Consider the following 19,780-nt stretch of genomic DNA (forward strand, 5'->3'; position numbering starts at 1 on the left):
CATTAGAGTTAACTGCACCTCAGACTGCAGCCCAAATAAATGCTTCACACAGTTCAAGTAACAGACACATCTCAACATCAACTGTTCAGAGGAGACTGCGTGAATCAGGCCTTCCTGGTCGAATTGCTGCAAAGCAACCACTACTAAAGGACACCAATAAGAAGAAGAGACTTGCTTGGGCCAAGAAACACGAGCAATGGACATTTTACCAGTGGAAATCTGTCCTTTGGTCTGATGAGTCCAAATTTGAGATTGTTGGTTCCAACCGCCGTATCTTTGTGAGACGCAGAGTAGGTGAACGGATGATCTCTGCATGTGTGGTTCCCACAGTGAAGCATGGAGGAGGTGTGATGGTGTAGGGGTGCTTTGCTGGTGACACTGTCTGTGATTTATTTAGAATTCAAGGCACACTTAACCAGCATGGCTACCACAGTATTCTGCAGCGATATGCCATCCCATCTGGTTTGCGCTTCATGGGACTATCATTTGTTTTTCAACAGGACAATGATCCAAAACACACCTCCAGGCTGTGTAAGGGCTATTTGACCAAGAAGGAGAGTGATGGAGTACTGCATCAGATGACCTGGCCTCCACAATCACCCGACCTCAACCTAATTGAGATGGTTTGGGATGAGTTGGACCGCAGAGTGAAGGAAAAGCAGCCAACAAGTGCTCAGTATATGTGGGAACTCCTTCAAGACTGTTGGAAAAGTATTCCTCATGAAGCTGGTTGAGAGAATGCCAAGAGTGTGCAAAGCTGTCATCAAGGCAAAGGGTTGCTACTTTGAAGAATCTCAAATATAAAATATATTTTGATTTGTTTAACACTTTTTTGGTTACTACATGATTCCATGTGTTATTTCATAGTTTTGTTGCCTTCACTATATTCTACAATGTAGAAAATAGTAAAAATAAAGAAAAACCCTTGAATGAGTAGGTGTGTCCAAACCTTTGACTGGTACTGTATGTATTTGTATTTACATGAGGCTATAGCCTACAAATAGCTGTAGCACGTAGTCGTAGACCTATTAGGCCATAGGCATACATCAAATTATTGTTGTTTGTTCCTGAACTGGCTGAATGGCCGAGCTATCCTTTAGCTGTCCTTCAGCACCACAAATTGGTTCAACTTCTTTAACATCATTGCGTGATCCTGGCGCTGTCCTTTCAGCACCACGAAGGGCGCTCCAATCGCTTAAAATGACATCTCATCAAGATCTGTTGCTTACGCCTAATAGTCATACTCATCACTAATTATTATTATTATTATTACAAATAGAAGGTTATCATTTCTCACAATGGTGCTTGTTTATTAAAGTTATATCAAAGCTGAATCAATGTCTTGCAAGATCACATAAGGATTCATTAGTATTTTACATAACAGAACCGAATATAATAGCATAGCATAGTAGGCCTATAACGTTACTCTTACACCAAAAACACCTCCTCATTTCTAACAAGATTTTAGGATGGTTAGCTAAAGCTGAATAGTCCCCAAAAAAATGCGCCAAAACGCAACAGAGCGCTCCACTAGGCAGGATATATGCTTTGATTGAAACAAAATACAAGAAAGGCTAATAGATCTAATTCACTCACGAAACAGTAATTCAAAACTTGGTGTTTGAGGGTATTAAAAATATAAAATGGTCTTATGCAGCAAACCTTTTCAGCCCAGAGAGGTGTGGGTTATTAATAGGTTTGTTTTTAGAAACCTGAATCTCGAGATTGATTGACCCATTGACCCCATTTTGTTTAACCCATTACAGTTTGCCTCATGCTTTCTTTCTCTCTGTCTGTTTTGCAGTGAAGAAAGCCCAACTCGATGGAGCACAAGGTGAGTTGAGATATATTTGACCATGTTTGACTTAGTATTAAAAAGTCTTAGAAACACTGGTTTGTTTTACAATAAGACTGATATTCCTTGTTGTTCCACAGAGAAATGTAACACCTATGTGACGCTGAAAGTGCAGAATGTCAAGAGCACCACCATCGCTGTGCGGGGCGCCCAGCCATGCTGGGAACAGGACTTCATGTTGTGAGTCTTCTTCCTCCTCTTTTCCTCTTCCTTATTTCTCCTCCTCTTCACCCTCTCTCCTCCTCTTTGTCCTTTCTCCTCCTCTTCCCCCTCTGTCCTCCTCTTTGTCCTTAGTCCTCCTCTTACTCCTTCTCCCCCCACTCCTCTTTATCTCTTCTCCTTTTCCTTCTTTTTCCTCCTCTTCCTCTTCTCTCCTCTCTCTCTCTCTCTCTCTCTCTCTCTCTCTCTCTCTCTCTCTCTCTCTCTCTCTCTCTCTCTCTCTCTCTCTCTCTCTCTCTCTCTCTCTCTCTCTCTCTCTCTCTCTCTCTCTCTCTCTCTCTCTCTCTCTCTCTCTCTCTCTCTCTCTCTCTCTCTCTCTCTCTCTCTCTCTCTCTCTCTCTCTCTCTCTCTCTCTCCCCCCATAGGAAAGACTTACTAGTTTCTCTCTCCACACGTTGAGCTGCCCTGGGTTCTCAGTGCTCTCTCAGTGATGAGATTAGAAGGTGCTGGAGGCCTGATCTCAGATGCAAGATATGCTACTGTTGAGCTTCCCAAGACAGCCAGCCAGTCATCCAGTTAGCCAGGCAGGCAGTTACACTAATGTGTTAACACCAGAGAGCACACATGTTGTGTAACACGGACTGCAGGGACTCCTGAATAAATGTTTTAAGTAGTGACGTCTAAGGTGCCCAACAGAGCCACTCACTGGTTGTGCAACAGTCAAGGGAAAGGATTAACATTAAGTTATTTTTCTGAAGTATTTCTTAACTGATGTAGTGTATTAAGATTATGACTTGGTGAATGTTTTCAAGTGGAACCTGAGGGGATGTTTATTTTAGTTCAAAGAGAGCCGTTTTTAGTGTGACGCCACATAGGACAGTAGAGGGAGCCATTTTGTAGTGACACCCCTGTTCGTTGGAGACAGGTGATTGGACAGTAGAGGGAGCAACCCATATTTTTGCATACTTTATAAGTATAGGCTAGAGACAAAGGGGGTTAGAACAGACATATTATCTTTGGACACTGTTCTCCAGACCCTGCAGGCGTCTGTAAGCTTATGCTGAAATCTTGTGATATAAATAAAACTTATAATCAAAGTACAGCCTAAGCGGACTCTTTGTTTGACAGCAATAATTACCAGCATTGACTCGACACTACACTGATAATAGGAACAGGATGTTGCCCAGAAACCGCAGAAGAGTGAATAATATATGATAATCACTATCTCTCTCCTGCATTTCTTAGATTCCTAAAGCTGCTAAACGTCAACCCACCCAATGCCAACATCAGATGCTTGCGAGATTACTACCTGGGCTCTCAAGATAAATATCTGTTTTCATATTAAAGCAGGTGCTTTTAACATTGCCGTTAAGTTTCAGTTCTGTTGGAGGCTTTAGCTGCTCCATGTCATTAGCCAGCTAGCACTGCAAAACAACTAACTACATGCACTGCACGCTCCATTTGCTCCGGCGTGGTTATTTTTACCTCAGTCTCGTTAGCCCAGTGGCTAGTTAGCTAATGTTAGCTAACATTAGCTAGTTGACGTGAAGCCTCTTGGCGCCATTCAGGAGTTTCGACCAAAACTCGATGATGGATGAGTCCAAGGCGAGTTCTGTCACTCCTGGTACCATGTTGTATCTTCTTGTCTAAGAAATACTAAAGAAAACAACTGTTCTTTAAAATATAAGTCCTTCTTTATTCAAGTTAACCGGAGCCGTATATGTATATTGCATTGAGCTGGGATCTCCCGCTCTCCCACCTCTGTGAGCGGGCTGCGCGTCCCCTAAGTGGTCACGTGGCCTCCGATACAATCTGCCACAGTATTCAGGACATAAAGTTCATTTCTTTGCCAATTTTATGGCAGTTTTACTTTAATGCCTTATTGCAAACAGGATGCATGTTCTGTACAGGCTTCCTTCTTTTCACTCTGTCATTTAGGTTACTATTGTGGAGTAACTACAATGTTGTTGATCCATCCTCAGTTTTCTCCTATCACAACCATTAAACTCTGTTACTGTTTTAATGTCACCATTGGCCTCATGGTGAAATCCCTGAGCGATTTCCTTCCTCTCCGGCAGCTGACTTAGGAAGGATGCCTGTATCTTTGTAGTGACTGGGTGTGTTGATACACCATCCAACGCGTAATGAATAACTTCACCATACTCAAAGGGATATTCAATGCCTGCTTTTTTCCCCTCCCATCTATCAATAGGTGCCCTTCTTTGTGCGGCATTGGAAAGTTATTATGTGACTGTAAGGAAATGTTTACTCCTGAACTCATATATGCTTGCCATAAAAAAGGGGTTGAATACTTATTGACTCTAGACATTTCAGCTTTTCATTTTTAATACATTTGTAAACATTTCTAAAAACATAATTCCACTTTTACATTATGGGGTATTGTGTGTAGGCTAGTGACACAACATCTCAATTATTTTTTTTTTTAATTCAGGCTTTAACACCAGAAAATATGGAAAAAGCAAAGGGGTGTGAATACTTTCTGAAGGCACTGTATATTTCCCTTCTCTTTGAGATGGGTTATATCGGTCTCCCAGTCTTTTTTGTTGCATTTCCTCATCTCATCACCTCTCTCTCTCTCTTTCTCTCTTTCTCTCTCATACTCATTTTCTCTCTCTGCCCCATCCTCTCTCATTCCTCCATTCTCTCTCTCAACCCCTCTCTCATTCTTCCCCTTCTCATCTCTCTCTCTCTCTCTCTCTCTCTCTCTCTCTCTCTCTCTCTCTCTCTCTCTCTCTCTCTCTGTCTCTCTCTATGCAGTGAGATCAACAGACTGGACCTGGGACTGACAGTTGAGGTGTGGAACAAAGGGTTAATCTGGGACACCATGGTGGGCACCTTGTGGATCCCCCTGGAAAACATCCGCCAGTCTGATGAGGTACGGTACTGGATGGCAGGAAGCTTGGCCCCAGTGATGTACTGGGCCGTACGCACTACCCTCTGTAGTGCCTTGCGGTCGGAGGCCGAACAGTTGCCATACCAGGCGTTGATGCAACCAGTCAGGATGCTCTCGAAGGTGCAGCTGTAGAATCTTTTGAGGATCTGAGGACCCATGCCAAATCTTTTCAGTCTCCTGAGGGGGAATAGGCTTTGTTGTGCCCTCTTCACGACTGTCTTGGTGTGTTTGGACCATGATAGTTCGTTGGTGATGTGGACACCAAGGAACTTGAAGCTCTCAACCTGTTCCACTACAGCCCCGTCGATCAGAATGGGGGCGTGCTCAGTCCTCTTTTTTTTCCTGTAGACCACAATCATCTCCTTTGTCTTGGTCACGATGAGGGAGAGGTTGTTATCCTGGCACCACACGGCCAGGTCTCTGACCTCCTCCCTATAGGCTGTCTCATCGTTGTCGGTGATCAGGCCTACCACTGTTGTGTCATCGGCAAACTTAATGATGGTGTTGGAGTCGTGCCTGGCCATGCAGTAATGGGTGAACAGGGAGTACAGGAGGGGACTGAGCACGCACCCCTGAGGGGCCCCCGTGTTGAGGATCAGTGTGGCAGATGTGTTGTTACCTACCCTTACCACCTGGGGGCGGCCCGTCAGGAAGTCCAGGATCCAGTTGCAGAGGGAGGTGTTTAGTCCCAGGATCCTTAGCTCAATTAGTATTTGGTAGCATTGCCTTTAAATTGTTTAACTTGGGTCAAACGTTTCGGGTAGCCTTCCACAAGCTTCCCACAATAAGTCGGGTGAATTTTGGCCCATTCCTCCTGACAGAGCTGGTGTAACTGAGTCAGGTTTGTAGGCCTCCTTGCTCGCACACGCTTTTTCAGTTCTGCCCACAAATCTTCTGTAGGATTGAGGTCAGGGCTTTGTGATGGCCACTCCAATACCTTGACTTTGTTGTCCTTAAGCCATTTTGCCACAACTTTGGAAGTATGCTTGGGGTCATTGTCCATTTGGAAGACCCATTTGCAACCAAGCTTTAACTTCCTGACTGATGTCTTGAGATGTTGCTTAAATATATCCACATAATTTTCCTTCCTCATGATGCCATCTATTTTGTGAAGTGCACCAGTCCCTCCTGCAGCAAAGCACCCCCACAGCATGATGCTGCCATGCCCGTGCTTCACGGTTGGGATGGTGTTCTTCGGCTTGCAAGCCACCCTCTTTTTCCTCCAAACATAACGATGGACATTATGGCCAAACAGTTTTATTTTTGTTTCATCACACCAGAGTACATTTCTCCAAAAAGTATGATCTTTGTCCCCCTGTGCAGTTGCAAACCGTAGTCTGGCTTTTTTATGGCGGTTTTGGAGCAGTGGCTTCTTCCTTGTTGAGCGGCCTTTCAAGTTATGTCGATATAGGACTTGTTTTACTGTGGATATAGATACTTTTGTACCTGTTTCCTCCAGCATCTTAACAAGGTCCTTTGCTGTTGTTCTGGGATTGATTTGCACTTTTCGCACCAAAGTACGTTCATCTCTAGGAGACAGAACGCGTCTCCTTCCTGAGTGGTATGACGGCTGCGTGGTCCCATGGTGTTTATACTTGCGTACTATTGTTCGTACAGATGAACGTGGTACCTTCAGGCATTTGGAAATTGCTCCCAAGGATGAACCAGACTTGTGGAGGTCTACAATTTTTTTTCTGAGGTCTTGGCTGATTTCTTTTGATTTTCCCATGATGTCAAGCAAAGAGGCACTGAGTTTGAAGGTAGGCCTTGATATACATCCTGTGACGAGTACTGAGTATACGAAGAGGCAGGACGCAGACGCAGGAATTAACAAGGTCAAGGTTTGCTTAACAATGACAAAGAGAAATAACAAAGATAGAGTAAATGACACAAAGCTAAACAATCACACACAACATCATCCAGAACAGTCCAGGGCTAAATAGGGGTGGTGATGAGATGATGAGGTGCAGGTAGGCTGGAGGTAATTAGGGTGCGTTGGGTTTCCATTCCGTTGTTGCCGAGGTGGTACGCTCAGACCGGTGGCTCAGTAGACCGGCGGGAGGAGACGTGACAGTACCCCCCCACCTGGACACACGACTCTTAGCCGCTGGACGTCGCCATCCAGGAGGACGACCCCGAGGACGAGGAGCGGGGTCCCGGTGGAAGTCCCAAATTAGGTTGGGGTCCAGAACGTCCCCAGCTGGAACCCAGCTCCTCTCCTCAGGACCATACCCCTCCCAGTCCACCAGGTAATGGAGCCGTCCACCACAGAACCTGGAGTCCAGCAGGTCCCTCACCGCAAATGCCGGACTCCCATCAATGTCCAGGGGCGGAGGAGGCGTACCCCGGGGGACGGCATCTGCCTGAGGACCAGGAACCACCGGCCTGAGGAGAGACACATGAAAAGTGGGTGAGACACGGTAGTGAGGTGGAAGGTGCAGCTGGTATGATACCTAATTTATCCGCCAGAGGACCTTAAACAGCCCCACAAACCGGGGGCTCAGTTTCTTGCAGGGCAGGCGGAGAAGGAGGTTTTTTGTGGACAGCCAGACACGATCCCCAGGCTAGAATACAGGGGCCTCACTGCGGTGGCGGTCGGCTTGGTCCTTCTGCCGACGAATGGCCCTCTGGAGATGGACATGGGCGGCGTCCCAGACCTGTCCGGCCCTGTGGAACCACTCGTCGACAGCGGGCGCATCGGTCTGGCTTGGTGTCCAAGGGGCCAGGGCCGGTTGGTAACCCAGGACGCACTGGAAGGGAGTGAGCTCCGTGGAGGAGGGAACGAGGGAGTTCTGGGCATATTCTGCCCAGAGAAGAAACCTCGCCCACTCACCCTGCCGGTCCTTACAGTGGCAACGAAGAAACCTCCCCAGCTCCTGGTTCATGTGCTCCACCTGCCCATTCGACTGAGGCCTATACCCGGAAGTGAGGCTGGCCGTGGCCCCGATCTTCTCCAGGAAAGCCTTCCACACTCAGGAGGTGAATTGGAGGCCACAGTCCGAGACGATGTCCTCCGGAAGTCCATAATGCCGGAAGACCTGTTGGAACAGGACCTCAGCGGCCTGGAGAGCAGAAGGAAGACCAGTTAGTGGCAAAAAACTGCAGGAAACGTGACACATCCACAGGTTCACCTCCAATTGACTCAAATGATGTCAATTAGCCTATCAGAAGCTTCTAAAGCCATGACATCATTTTCTGGAATTTTCCAAGCTTTTTAAAGGCACAGTCAACTTAGTGTATGTAAACTTCTGACCCACTGGAATTGTGATACAGTGAATTATAAGTGAAATAATCTGTCTGTAAACAATTGTTGGAAAAATTACTTGTGTCATGCACAAAGTAGATGTCCTAACTGACTTGCCAAAACTATAGTTTGTTAACAAGAAATTTGTGGAGTGGTTGAAAAAACGAGTTTTAATGACTCCAACCTAAGTGTATGTAAACTTCCGACTTCAACTGTATCTGTGTGTGTGTGTGTGTGTGTGTGTGTGTGTGTGTGTGTGTGTGTGTGTGTGTGTGTGTGGTAGGAGGGGCCGGGGCAGTGGCTGACCCTAGACTCCCAGGTCATCATGGCTGAGAATGAGATCGCAGGCACCAAAGACCCCACCTTCCACCGCGTGCTGCTGGACACCCGATTTGAAATGCCATTAGGTCAGATGATACCCTCACTCATGTCAAATGTGCTCTCTAATGTGCCTTAAAAGTTAACTATAACCCTATCTCCTTATTATTACCTACAGTATATCTACATCATTATGTCTGAAAATATTCACAGACAATTGTAGCCTATGACTGTCAAAGTATATTGCAACCATTTGGAACCATTAGAGTGTTGTGTGTGCGTGTGCGTGCGTGCCCGCGTATGCCTGTGCATATGTGATTGTCTGTGTTTGTGTGTGTGTCCTAAGTGATTGACCAGTGAATGGGTCTTTCTGCTTCAGACATTCCAGAGGATGAGGCTCAATACTGGGCCAAGAAACTGGAGCAGCTCAACGCCATGAGGGACCAGGGCGTAAGGCATCTCTTCCTCCTCCTCTCCTCCCTTCGCGCTTACATCTTACCCGCCACAAGGCAGGGCTATCAGTAATTGCAAAAGTCATAACTTACTCTATGCATTAAATATGATGTAGACCTTGTGTGTGTGTGTGTTGCAGTACACATACCAGGAGGAGGAGAGACCTCTTCAAGCACCATCAACACAATGCTGTGAGTAGTATCCTCTTCAATCTCCTTCTCCTCTCTTTACTACAGTATCCTCTTCAATCTCCTTCTCCCCTCTTTAATACAGTATCCTCTTCAATCTCCTTCTCCCCTCTTTAATACAGTATCCTCTTCAATCTCCTTCTCCCCTCTTTAATACAGTATCCTCTTCAATCTCCTTCTCCCCTCTTTAATACAGTATCCTCTTCAATCTCCTTCTCCCCTCTTTAATACAGTATCCTCTACAATCTCCTTCTCCCCTCTTTAATACAGTATCCTCTACAATCTCCTTCTCCCCTCTTTAATACAGTATCCTCCTCCCTTTCATCCTCCCTTCTTCTTTTCACTTTCTTCATGGCCTTCCTCTTCCTCCTTCTCACTCTCCTCCGTCTCTTCCTCCTCTTCCTCCTCCTCCTCTTCACTCTTCCTCTTTACTATCCCCCCTCATCCTCCTTCTTCTCATATTCACTTTATTCCTCCTCTTCTTCCTCTTCCTCTTCCCCTACCTCCTCCACTTCACTTTATTCCTCCCTCTCACCCTCTTCTTCACTCTCCACCTCCTGACTCTTTGGGAAGCAGATTAGAGGGGAAGCAGCAGGCAGGCAGGCAGGCGTATGGAGGGAGGGAGGGAGGGAGGGAGGGAGAAAAGCTGACATGACGAATCAAGCCAGCAGGCCTGCCTCATAGCTCCACACACAGTGATTTATGGCTGCTAGCTGTGTGATGGATGTGTGCTGGCATACACTTACACTGCCCTGTCAGACACAGCCCTGTCTGTCTGATGATGACAGCCCAGGTGGGTGGGCGGAGACGTCTGTGGATGAGTCTGGACTGTGGTGGGTGTTTCAGTCTGTCAGTAGGTGTGTGTGTGTGTGTGTGTGTGTGTGTGCATGCATAACTGAGTGCGTGGGTGAGTGAGAGACGCTTTGTGAGAGACCAGCCATAAAGGTTGGTCAGTGTGTGTGTGAGTGCGTGTGCATGCATGCGTGTCTACATGCTGTGTTTCATTGAGTGTGTATGGATGGGGGCTGCTTATTCGCTGTGAGTCATAGGGAGCTGGGTTGGCAGCCCTGCGGGCTAGAGTTATGGCTGACTCCCCTCTGAGATCTGTTAATTACCACACCCTGGGCCCTCCTTGGCCCTCCATCCACCACAAGATCAGCCATCTTGCCTGCCCTGGCCTGCTCTGTCTCCAGCTCCACTCTGGGATTTACCCCCCAATCAGATTGGTTCTCTGGGGTTCAGTACCCTCACCCTGACTTGTTTATTTCCTGTCATATGGCTGTACATTATTTAACCTGAAGTTAATGGCTCAGGCCCAAATCAACATTTTCTGTGATAACTTATTACTCCCTGTCCCTGTAGGTAACTGGAGTCTGTGGGGAGACCAGCAAAGTAAGTTTTTCTAGCTTTTCACACAGTTTAGCAAACAATTTATGTTTCACTATAAATGTGATGTATCTGCTTTTGGCCTTGGTACTGTAAACTTATGTTACCAGGTTATTAAAACTAGTCACCACATCCACTTACAGTATAAGTCACCAAGCACTCACTTGCATCCTGAGTAATGAACTTGGTCCTATAATAATCATAATATTTCAATTATTTCCTGTATGTGTAGATGAGGACCCAGATGACAGAGACAGTGACTACCGCAGTGAGACCAGTAACAGCATCCCCCCTCCGTTCTACACCACGTCTCAGCCCAACGCCTCCATGCACCAGTACCCCATCCAGAGAGACCAGCGCTGCTCCTCGCACAACTCCTCCAACGGCTCCATTCAAGAGCTGAACTACGACAACCAGAGAGCCATCAGGTAACCTAACCTAACCTCTCTGCTGTCCTGTCCTGTCCTATCCTGTCCTCCTTATCTGGTTCATTATCTGGTTTACTCAGTCCTCAGGGTCTCAATAGGGGGTTCATCCCAATAAGCCCACGTGGCTTCCTTTCCTTGTCTCATCTCCTTCATTTTATAATTACATTTCAGTCATTTTTTTACAAGCTGCTATCCTACAGTTGTACTAATCTAAAAACATGCAGGTTAGGTGAAATGTACAAGTTGTACCTTTCCCTTGTCCAGCTCTTTGAGATCTGTGTGGGTGAAGGAAAGAAGACGAGGAAAGGAAACGACGCTGGACTATTGAGACACACACAGCATGGATCTCACCTCCTCTTCTTAGTCAAGGGATCCATATTGACTTTGTCTCGTCTAGAGATCAACAGTCTATTCCCACAGAGTAAAGCAGACTGATACAGAACAGAACAGATATGCCCCTGTGTACTTGTTTGGTTTCACATTCACACTGTTGTTACATGTTAACCTGTTGTCCCATTGTGACTTCACTGTACTCTGGCCTCACTATTAAGCCTGAAGGAGCAGTCCATGCCGTCCTTTTATACAGGCCGCATGTGAAGAGCCTCACTGGCACCCTGTCACAATGATCACAGTGTGTGTACATGTGTGCGTGCGTGTGTGTGGCTGAAAAACAGCCCCCTGTGATCACTTAGCAACTTGTTTTGCCAAAAAATCTAAACAAGTCTGTTTTTTTTGTCTGTTCATCTGTTGTTCAAAGGCGCAAGTTCACTCAAACTCATGCATTGCTAGGTGCAGCCACATTATTGCATAAAGGCTTCTCTCAGAAGTGATTATGTTTTTAGCCATATGAACCTGCAAGGTCCACTATGGCTAAAACCAATCACTCTCTATCTATCTATCTATCTATCTATCTATCTATCTATCTATCTATCTATCTATCTATCTATCTATCTATCTATCTATCTATCTATCTATCTATCTATCTATCTATCTATCTATCTATCTATCTATCTATCTATCTATCTATCTATCTATCTATCTATCTATCTATCTATCTATCTATCTATCTATCTATCTATCTATCTATCTATCTATCTATCTATCTATCTATCTATCTATCTATCTATCTATCTATCTATCCATCCATCCATCCATCCATCCATCCATCCATCCATCCATCCATCCATCCATCCATCCATCCATCCATCCATCCATCCATCCATCCATCCATCCATCCATCCATCCATCCATCCATCCATCCATCCATCCATCCATCCATCCATCCATCCATCCATCCATCCATCCATCCATCCATCCATCCATCCATCCATCCATCCATCCATCCATCCATCCATCCATCCATCCATCCATCCATCCATCCATGATCTTTATGCAGTAGGTGTGCTGGGCAGTGTGTGGTTCAGTTTGGTGCGTGGACGTTGCTGTGGGTCTTTGAAAAGCCTCAGGCCGGCTCTACTGATGCTTCTCCTCTCCCCCCAACCTGCCAGATGCTATGATACTTTAGACTCAGCCACCAACGGGCGCAGCGATCTCGATTCAGCTTCAGGTTCGAGCCGGCACACCAGCCGTCAGTACTCTCTAGACAGTAGGCACTCGCTGTCCGATAGGTGGGTCTCTGCACCTCCTCTCCACCTCTTCCTCCTCTTCCTCTTCCTCCTCTTCCTCCTGCTCCAGCCTGCGAGTCTGTCCATGGTCTCGCTGTGATGTCAGTGTTGGACTTGTTCTGTCCTCGCTGTGATTGCATGCGTGCACTGTTCCACCTCGCTCTCGCTACCACATATATACGTTCCGATTCTGTATCTACCTGATAATAACTACTGCATACACACTGGTATCACACACACATGAGCTCCCCTCTCTCTGTCGTACATCTGTTGTGAAATGTGAATGAGTTCCTCTGTTGTGTGTGCTGTTATCTAAGAACTTGGAGACATAGGGGAACAGTTGTACTACATTGATGTGAGTTGCAGTGTTAAAGTGTTAGTGTGTTCTGTGTGGCTGTGGCTCCTCTGCTTCCTCTGTGTCTCAGTGGCAGCCTGTTATTACCTCGTCCTCCTATGGTGTGCCACAGTGACAAGCAGTGTTGGGGGTAATATTGTTACAGTTACTTTGTGAAACAACACATGCATTACTTTCAGAATCATCTCTACCGGGTACGTGTTTCCATGATCTGAGCTCAACTTGTTTCCTCATTTGTTCTCGAGCGTGCGGACAAAGGCTGTTTGGAGAAATGTCATGACAGCTGCTGTCCATAGAAATGTATAGAGGGCACATGTCTGATCTTTGCCATTGATGGCTTCTGTGATAGCAAAGGCCATAAAGCCCCACAGTGGAGGTGTCAGAATACCCTTAAGCTTATTTTAAGTGTTTCTAAAATCCCCTATGGGAAAAATTAATGGTGGAAAAACGATTGGAACCATTTCCTTGTTTGACCGCTAGGTTTTATGGGTATTATGACTCATACTGTGGTACTCTATTGAGGGCTTTCCTGTCTAGTGGCAAGTGTGCCATCTATACATCTCTATGGGTCCGTGTACATGCGGTCTATAACCAGAACTGGCGACTCGAGAGAAAGATTTTGAATGAAAAGATAGGAAATCTGTACAGATGTTTGGCTTACAGTATATATCGCGAATTAAGCAGCCCATATATAGCTCAGTACTTGTAGACTAGCACAGGAAAGCAGCACCACAGATGGAAGGAGAAACTAGTGATCAAACCTGAGTTAGTAAGTAACCTATCTTTGGTAGAGCGAGCGTGGCTCACCTTGCTCCCTCCAACAGTCAAACAAACGGTGAGATTTTCATGAAAGTAACGCAAGGTAATATAACTTGTAATATAAAGCGTTACTTTCCACACAAAGTAATATTATAAAGTAACATGTTACTATTGTTAAATGTAATGAGTAATGTGTAATATATTATTTTTCCAAGTAACTAATTCCAACACTGGTGACAAGTCCTCTTTGTTATTGTGTGTGTCTCAGTTCAAATTGTGGTAATTATGAGCTCAGGCTTTCCCCCAGCCAGTGCCAGCCCTACTGTTGGCCGAGGACCCCAGCTGTGGGGTGGCAGGAGCCATGCCTGATCAAAATGAATTGTAGCCTATCAGAGAGGGGAAGACACATGTCCTCCGGTGTGTGTTTCACTGTGCTTCTGTCCTATTGTTTGGTGTTTGATAAGGGAAATGCTGGTTTCTGACGGACAGCAGGCCTATGTGTGTCCTTGTGGGTCTATGTGTGTGTGTGTGTGTGTGTGAGAGAGAGAGAGAGAGAGAGAGAGAGAGAGAGAGAGAGAGAGAGAGAGATCAACAAAGAGAGAAAGAGAGATTTTGCATGTGTGTGCGCTTCTTGATTGAATGGCAGGGTGAGGGTCAGTATTCTGTCTGAGTGTATGTGGTTTTGTACATATGCCGTGTGTGTATTTGTGTGTGTGTGTGTGTTGGTTTCCTTTCCTCAGGTGTTCTGTTTTCCTGTCCCCCCCGCCTCATGCATTATTGAACCTTCACTGCTCTAATCGATAGTGTGTAAACGGGTGGACTTGTGTGTGTGTGCATGTGTGTGTATTGTTCCTGTCTGCTCTCTCTCTCTCTCTAACTCATGCAGCGTCTCATTCTCTTTCCCTACTCACTAATAGCCTCATTCATCATAGACGATAAATATATCCTAAAGAGATACTATTTCTCCTCTCCTGTCAGCCCAGTGTAGGCCCCCTGTCTCCCTCTCTCTCTCTCTCTCTCTCTCTCTCTCTCTCTCTCTCTCTCTCTCTCTCTCTCTCTCTCTCTCTCTCTCTCTCTCTCTCTCTCTCTCTCTCTCTCTCTCTCTCACCTGAATGGGTGCCATTACTTGTGAAGGCTGTTTGCCTCACGTCTTGTTTTGCTGTTTATTGTGTTGGCTCTGGGTGTTTGGGAATCTCTGTTGAATATACAGATGTGTATGTGGCGTGTGATCAAAGCATTCACCAATAATCTCTCCCTATACTGAAAAAAGACCCATAACTACATCACCCAACCCACACTCACACACACGCATCTGTACACATACTAGCCTATCCCTTGGTCTGGGTTGCCTTGGTTGGTTCACTACCTTTTTCCTATTACCTTAGGTTAACTGTTCTGCCGCATTCTGGTCCCCACTCTAGTTTATTCTCCCAATATGTCACCTTAACATGCCCTCTGGTCCCCACTCTGGCTCCTTATCCCAATATGTCACCTTAACATGCTCTCTGGTCCCCACTCTGACTCCTTATCCCAATATGACACCTTAACATGCACTCTGGTCCCCACTCTGGCTCCTTATCCCAATATGTCACCTTAACATGCACTCTGGTCCCCACTCTGGCTCCTTATCCCAATATATCACCTTAACATGCCCTCTGGTCCCCACTCTGGCTCCTTATCCCAATATGTCACCTTAACATGCACTCTGGTCCCCACTCTGGCTCCTTATCCCAATACGTCACCTTAACATGCCCTCTGGTCCCCACTCTGACTCCTTATCCCAATATGACACCTTAACATGCCCTCTGGTCCCCACTCTAGTTTCTTCTCCCAATATATCACCTTAACATGCCCTCTGGTCCCCACTCTGGCTCCTTATCCCAATATGTCACCTTAACATGCCCTCTGGTCCCCACTCTGGCTCCTTATCCCAATATGTCACCTTCACATGCTCTCTGGTCCCCACTCTGGCTCCTTATCCCAATATGTCACCTTAACATGCCCTCTGGTCCCCACCCTAGTTTCTTCTCCCAATATGTCACCTTAACATGCCTTCTGGTCCCCACTCTGGCTCCTTATCCCAATATGTCACCTTAACTTGCACTCTGGTCCCCACTCTGGCTCCTTATCCCAATATGTCACCTTAACATGCCCTCTGGTCCCCACTCTGGCTCCTTATCCCAATATGTCACCTTAACATGCCCTCTGGTCCCCACTCTGGCTCCTTATCCCAATATGTCACCTTAACATGCACTCTGGTCCCCACTCTGGCTCCTTATCCCAATATGTCACCTTAACTTGCACTCTGGTCCCCACTCTGGCTCCTTATCCCAATATGTCACCTTAACTTGCACTCTGTGGGCCCCTTTGGTTCTTTAGTGTTTATAGTATATAAATAAAAAAGATATAAATAATAATAATGTATGCACTCACTAACTGTAAGTCGCTCTGGATAAGAGCGTCTGCTAAATGACTAAAATGTTTAAAATATATATATATATAATAGTGTTTCATCCCCAGTCTGGAGACATAGGGGAACAGTTGTGCTACATTGACGTGAGTTGCAGTGTTAAAGTGTTAGTGTTTTCTGTGTTGTTGTGGGTCCTCTACTTCCTCTGTGTCTCAGTGGCAGCCTGTTATTACCTCCTCCTATGATGTGTCACAGTGACAAGCAGTGTTGGGGGTAATGACATTACTTTTGTTACAGTCTGCTCTGTGTGTCTGTGTATCTGACTGTGGTTCATGTGTCTGTCTGTGTCTTTCTACAGTCCTACAGGCAGCAGTCGCTATGCCTCCTCCGGGGACCTGAGCCGAGGTAGCTCCCAGCTCAGTGAGGGGTTTGGCCCCGAGGTCGAGGGGAGCATGAGGGGCTCTGTGGAGCTCTACGATGAGAATGACGCCTACCACTCCTGTCACTCCTCTGTCAGCTACGACTGGGATCCCAACGCGCCCGATGAGGTGAACAGTGACGAGGGGAGCTACGTCAAAGATGGCAAAGAGGAGGGGGCTATTTATGACGAGGAGGAGGGCGAGCTTTACGAGCCTGAGGAGGGAGAGGGGGAGTACAACTATGAGAGAGAGGAGGAGATGGTGTACGAGGAAGATGAAGACCTCTACCCTCTTGATAGCACGCTCAGCGAGGAGCCGCACTACACCCCTCCCCCCATAAGCACAGCTCCCACGCTGGTCCCCGAGGCCTCCATCACCAGGCCTCCTCTGGAGGAACAGGCCTCCCTGAGAGAGCAGCAGCCCCAGCCCCCCACCTTGGCTCCCTCTTCCGTGGCCCCCACCACCCAAGCCCAGTCCATGCTCCCTTTCCAGCCCCCTGTCACCACACCCTCCACTAAGCCTACCTTCACCCCCATGATCCATCCATCCCTCATCCAGCCCCCGACGCCCACAGCCCAGCCACCTGCTCCAGAGACCCAGCCTCCGGTGTCTGATGCCCTTGATGACATCCTCCTAGACCTCCAAGAGGAGGAGCCTCTGACTTTAGAGGAGGAGGTCCCTGTCGTAGAGAGCCTCCCAGCAGAAGTCCCCCCAGAGAAGATCGAGACCCCTGTCGTCAGGTGAAACCTCCACTACTGCACTCTTAGAAAAAATGAGTTCCAAAAGGGTTCTACATGGAACCAAAAGGGTTCAACCTGCAACCAAAAAGTGTTCTACATGGAACCTAAAGGGTTCTACCTGGAACCAAAAGGGTTCTACCTGGAACCAAACTGGTTCTACCTGGAACCAAAAAGGGTTCTTCAAAGGGTTCTGCTATGGGGACAGCCGAAGAACCCTTTTAGGTTCTAGATATCACCTTTTTTTCTAAGAATGTGTAGTCATGTAGACAGAACACCTTCTGATATACTACTATCACAACTATTCACTTTACTACATATACACTACATACAGTACCAGTCAAAACTTTGGACACACCTACTCATTCCAGGGTTTTTCTTTATTTTTACTATTTTCTACATTGTAGAATAATAGTGAAGACATCAAAACTATAAATAACACATATGGAATCATGTAGTAACCAAAAAAGTGTCTTCAAAGTAGCCACCCTTTGCCTTGATGACAGCTTTGCACACTCTTGGCATTCTCTCAACCAGCTTCATGAGGTAGTCACCTGGAATGCATTTCAATTAACAGTTGTGCCTTGTTAAAAGTTAATTATTTCCTTCTTAATGCATTTGAGCCAATCAGTTGTGTTGTGACAAGGTAGGGTGGTATACAGAAGATAGCCCTATTTGGTAAAAGACCAAGCCATATTATGGCAAGAACAGCTCAAATAGGCAAGGAGAAATGACAGTCATCATTACTTTAAGACATGAAGGTCAGTCAATCCGGAACATTTTAAGAACTTTGAACGTTTCTTCAAGTGCAGTCGCAAAAACCATCAAGCGCTATGATGAAACTGGCTCTCATGAGGACCGCCATAGGAAAGGAAGACCCAGAGTTATCTCTGCTTCAGAGGATAAGTTAAAGCACCTCAGATTGCAGCCCAAATAAATGCTTCACAGAGTTCAAGTAACAGACACATCTCAACATCAACTGTTCAGAGGAGACTGTGTGAATCAGGCCTTCATGGTTGAATTGCTGCAAAGCAACCACTACTAAAGGACACCAATAAGAAGAAGAGACTTGCTTGGGCCAAGAAACACGAGCAATGCACGTTAGACCGGTGGAAATCTGTCCTTTGGTCTGATGAGTCCAAATTTGAGAGGATGGAGGAGGAGGTGTGATGGTGCTTTGCTGGTGACACTGTCTGTGATTTATTTAGAATTCAAGGCACACTTAACCAGCATGGCTACCACAGCATTCTGCAGCGATACACCATCCCATCTGGTTTGCACTTAGTGGGACTATCATTTGTTTTTCAACAGGACAATGACCCAAAACACACCTCCAGGCTGTGTAAGGGCTATTTGACCAAGAAGGAGAGTGATGGAGTGCTGCATCAGATGACCTGGCCTCCACAATCCCCCGACCTCAACCCAATTGAGATGGTTTGGGATGAGTTGGACCGCAGAGTGAAGGAAAAGCAGCCAACAAGTGCTCAGCATATGTGGGAACTCCTTCAAGACTGTTGGAAAAGCATTCCCCATGAAGCTGGTTGAGAGAATGCCAAGAGTGTGCAAAGCTGTCATCAAGGCAAAGGGTGGCTACATTGAAGAATCTCAAATATAAAATATATGTTTGTTTAACACTTTTTTGGTTATTACATGATTCCATAGTGCTATTTGATAGTTTTGATGTCTTCACTATTATTCTACAATGTGGAAAATAGTAAAAAACCCTTGAATGAGTTGGTGTGTCCAAACTTTTGACTGGTACTGTATACACACTACATTATTCTACGCTTGTATTACTTTCTGTTACTAGCCACTAATACCTACAAAAATTACAATATTTTCTAACATGTAAATATCTTCTCAATGAATGCGCTCTAGTCTGAATATTCTTGTAAATTCCTCTCCCAGCTATCAGAGGTCCATCATGGAGCCTGGTCCAGACAGGGCTAGGGCCAGCTGGCAACGGCTCTGCAGCAAGGTCCGACTACAGCTGCAGCAGGTGAGACAGCCTGTGTGTGTGTGTGCTTGTGTGCATGCGTGTGTGTTTGTGTATGTGTGTGTGTGTGTGTGCATGTGCACGTGGATGTGTATGGATGGACACTATGTGGCTGCTCTCTCTGTTTCTCGCCATAATGCTGTCACTCCTTCATACAGTGCATTCGGAAAGTATTCAGACCCCTTCACTCTTTCCACATTTTGTTACGTTACAGCCTTGTTCTAAAATTGATTAAATTGTTTTTTCCCTTATCAATCTACACACAATACCCCATAATGACAAGCAAAAACAGGTTTTTAGACATTTTTGCAAACCTATTTATATAAAAATAAATGGAAATATCACATTTACATAAGTATTCAGACCCTTTACTCAGTACTTTGTTGAAGCACCTTTGGCAGCGATTACAGCCTCGAGTCTTCTTGGGTATGACGCTACAAGCTTGGCACACCTGTATTTGGGGAGTTTCTCTCATTCTTCTCTGCAGATCCTCTCAGGCTTTGTCAGGTTGGATGGGGAGCGTCGCTGCACAGC

At 46.0% G+C, this 19,780-nt stretch overlaps 1 protein-coding gene across 1 annotated transcript in view; it reads left to right on the forward strand.

Moving 5' to 3' along the window:
* The window catches only part of unc13a (unc-13 homolog A (C. elegans)), a gene marked incomplete at both ends in the record, with an annotated part of 83,456 nt that overhangs the window by 12,313 nt on the left and 51,363 nt on the right, over nucleotides 1-19,780 (forward strand). Inside the window, 11 exons of the mRNA XM_084186209.1 lie at nucleotides 1,805-1,834; nucleotides 1,936-2,035; nucleotides 4,793-4,910; nucleotides 8,456-8,579; nucleotides 8,870-8,940; nucleotides 9,083-9,134; nucleotides 10,494-10,523; nucleotides 10,750-10,945; nucleotides 12,454-12,573; nucleotides 16,453-17,253; nucleotides 19,159-19,249. Of these exons, the coding sequence (XP_084042335.1) occupies nucleotides 1,805-1,834; nucleotides 1,936-2,035; nucleotides 4,793-4,910; nucleotides 8,456-8,579; nucleotides 8,870-8,940; nucleotides 9,083-9,134; nucleotides 10,494-10,523; nucleotides 10,750-10,945; nucleotides 12,454-12,573; nucleotides 16,453-17,253; nucleotides 19,159-19,249 (1,733 nt within the window). The remainder of the gene's footprint in view (nucleotides 1-1,804; nucleotides 1,835-1,935; nucleotides 2,036-4,792; nucleotides 4,911-8,455; nucleotides 8,580-8,869; nucleotides 8,941-9,082; nucleotides 9,135-10,493; nucleotides 10,524-10,749; nucleotides 10,946-12,453; nucleotides 12,574-16,452; nucleotides 17,254-19,158; nucleotides 19,250-19,780) is intronic.

Source organism: Coregonus lavaretus (assembly GCF_964263955.1).
Source record: "Coregonus lavaretus genome assembly, chromosome: 21".
In the NCBI taxonomy this organism is placed as follows: Eukaryota; Metazoa; Chordata; class Actinopteri; order Salmoniformes; family Salmonidae; genus Coregonus; species Coregonus lavaretus.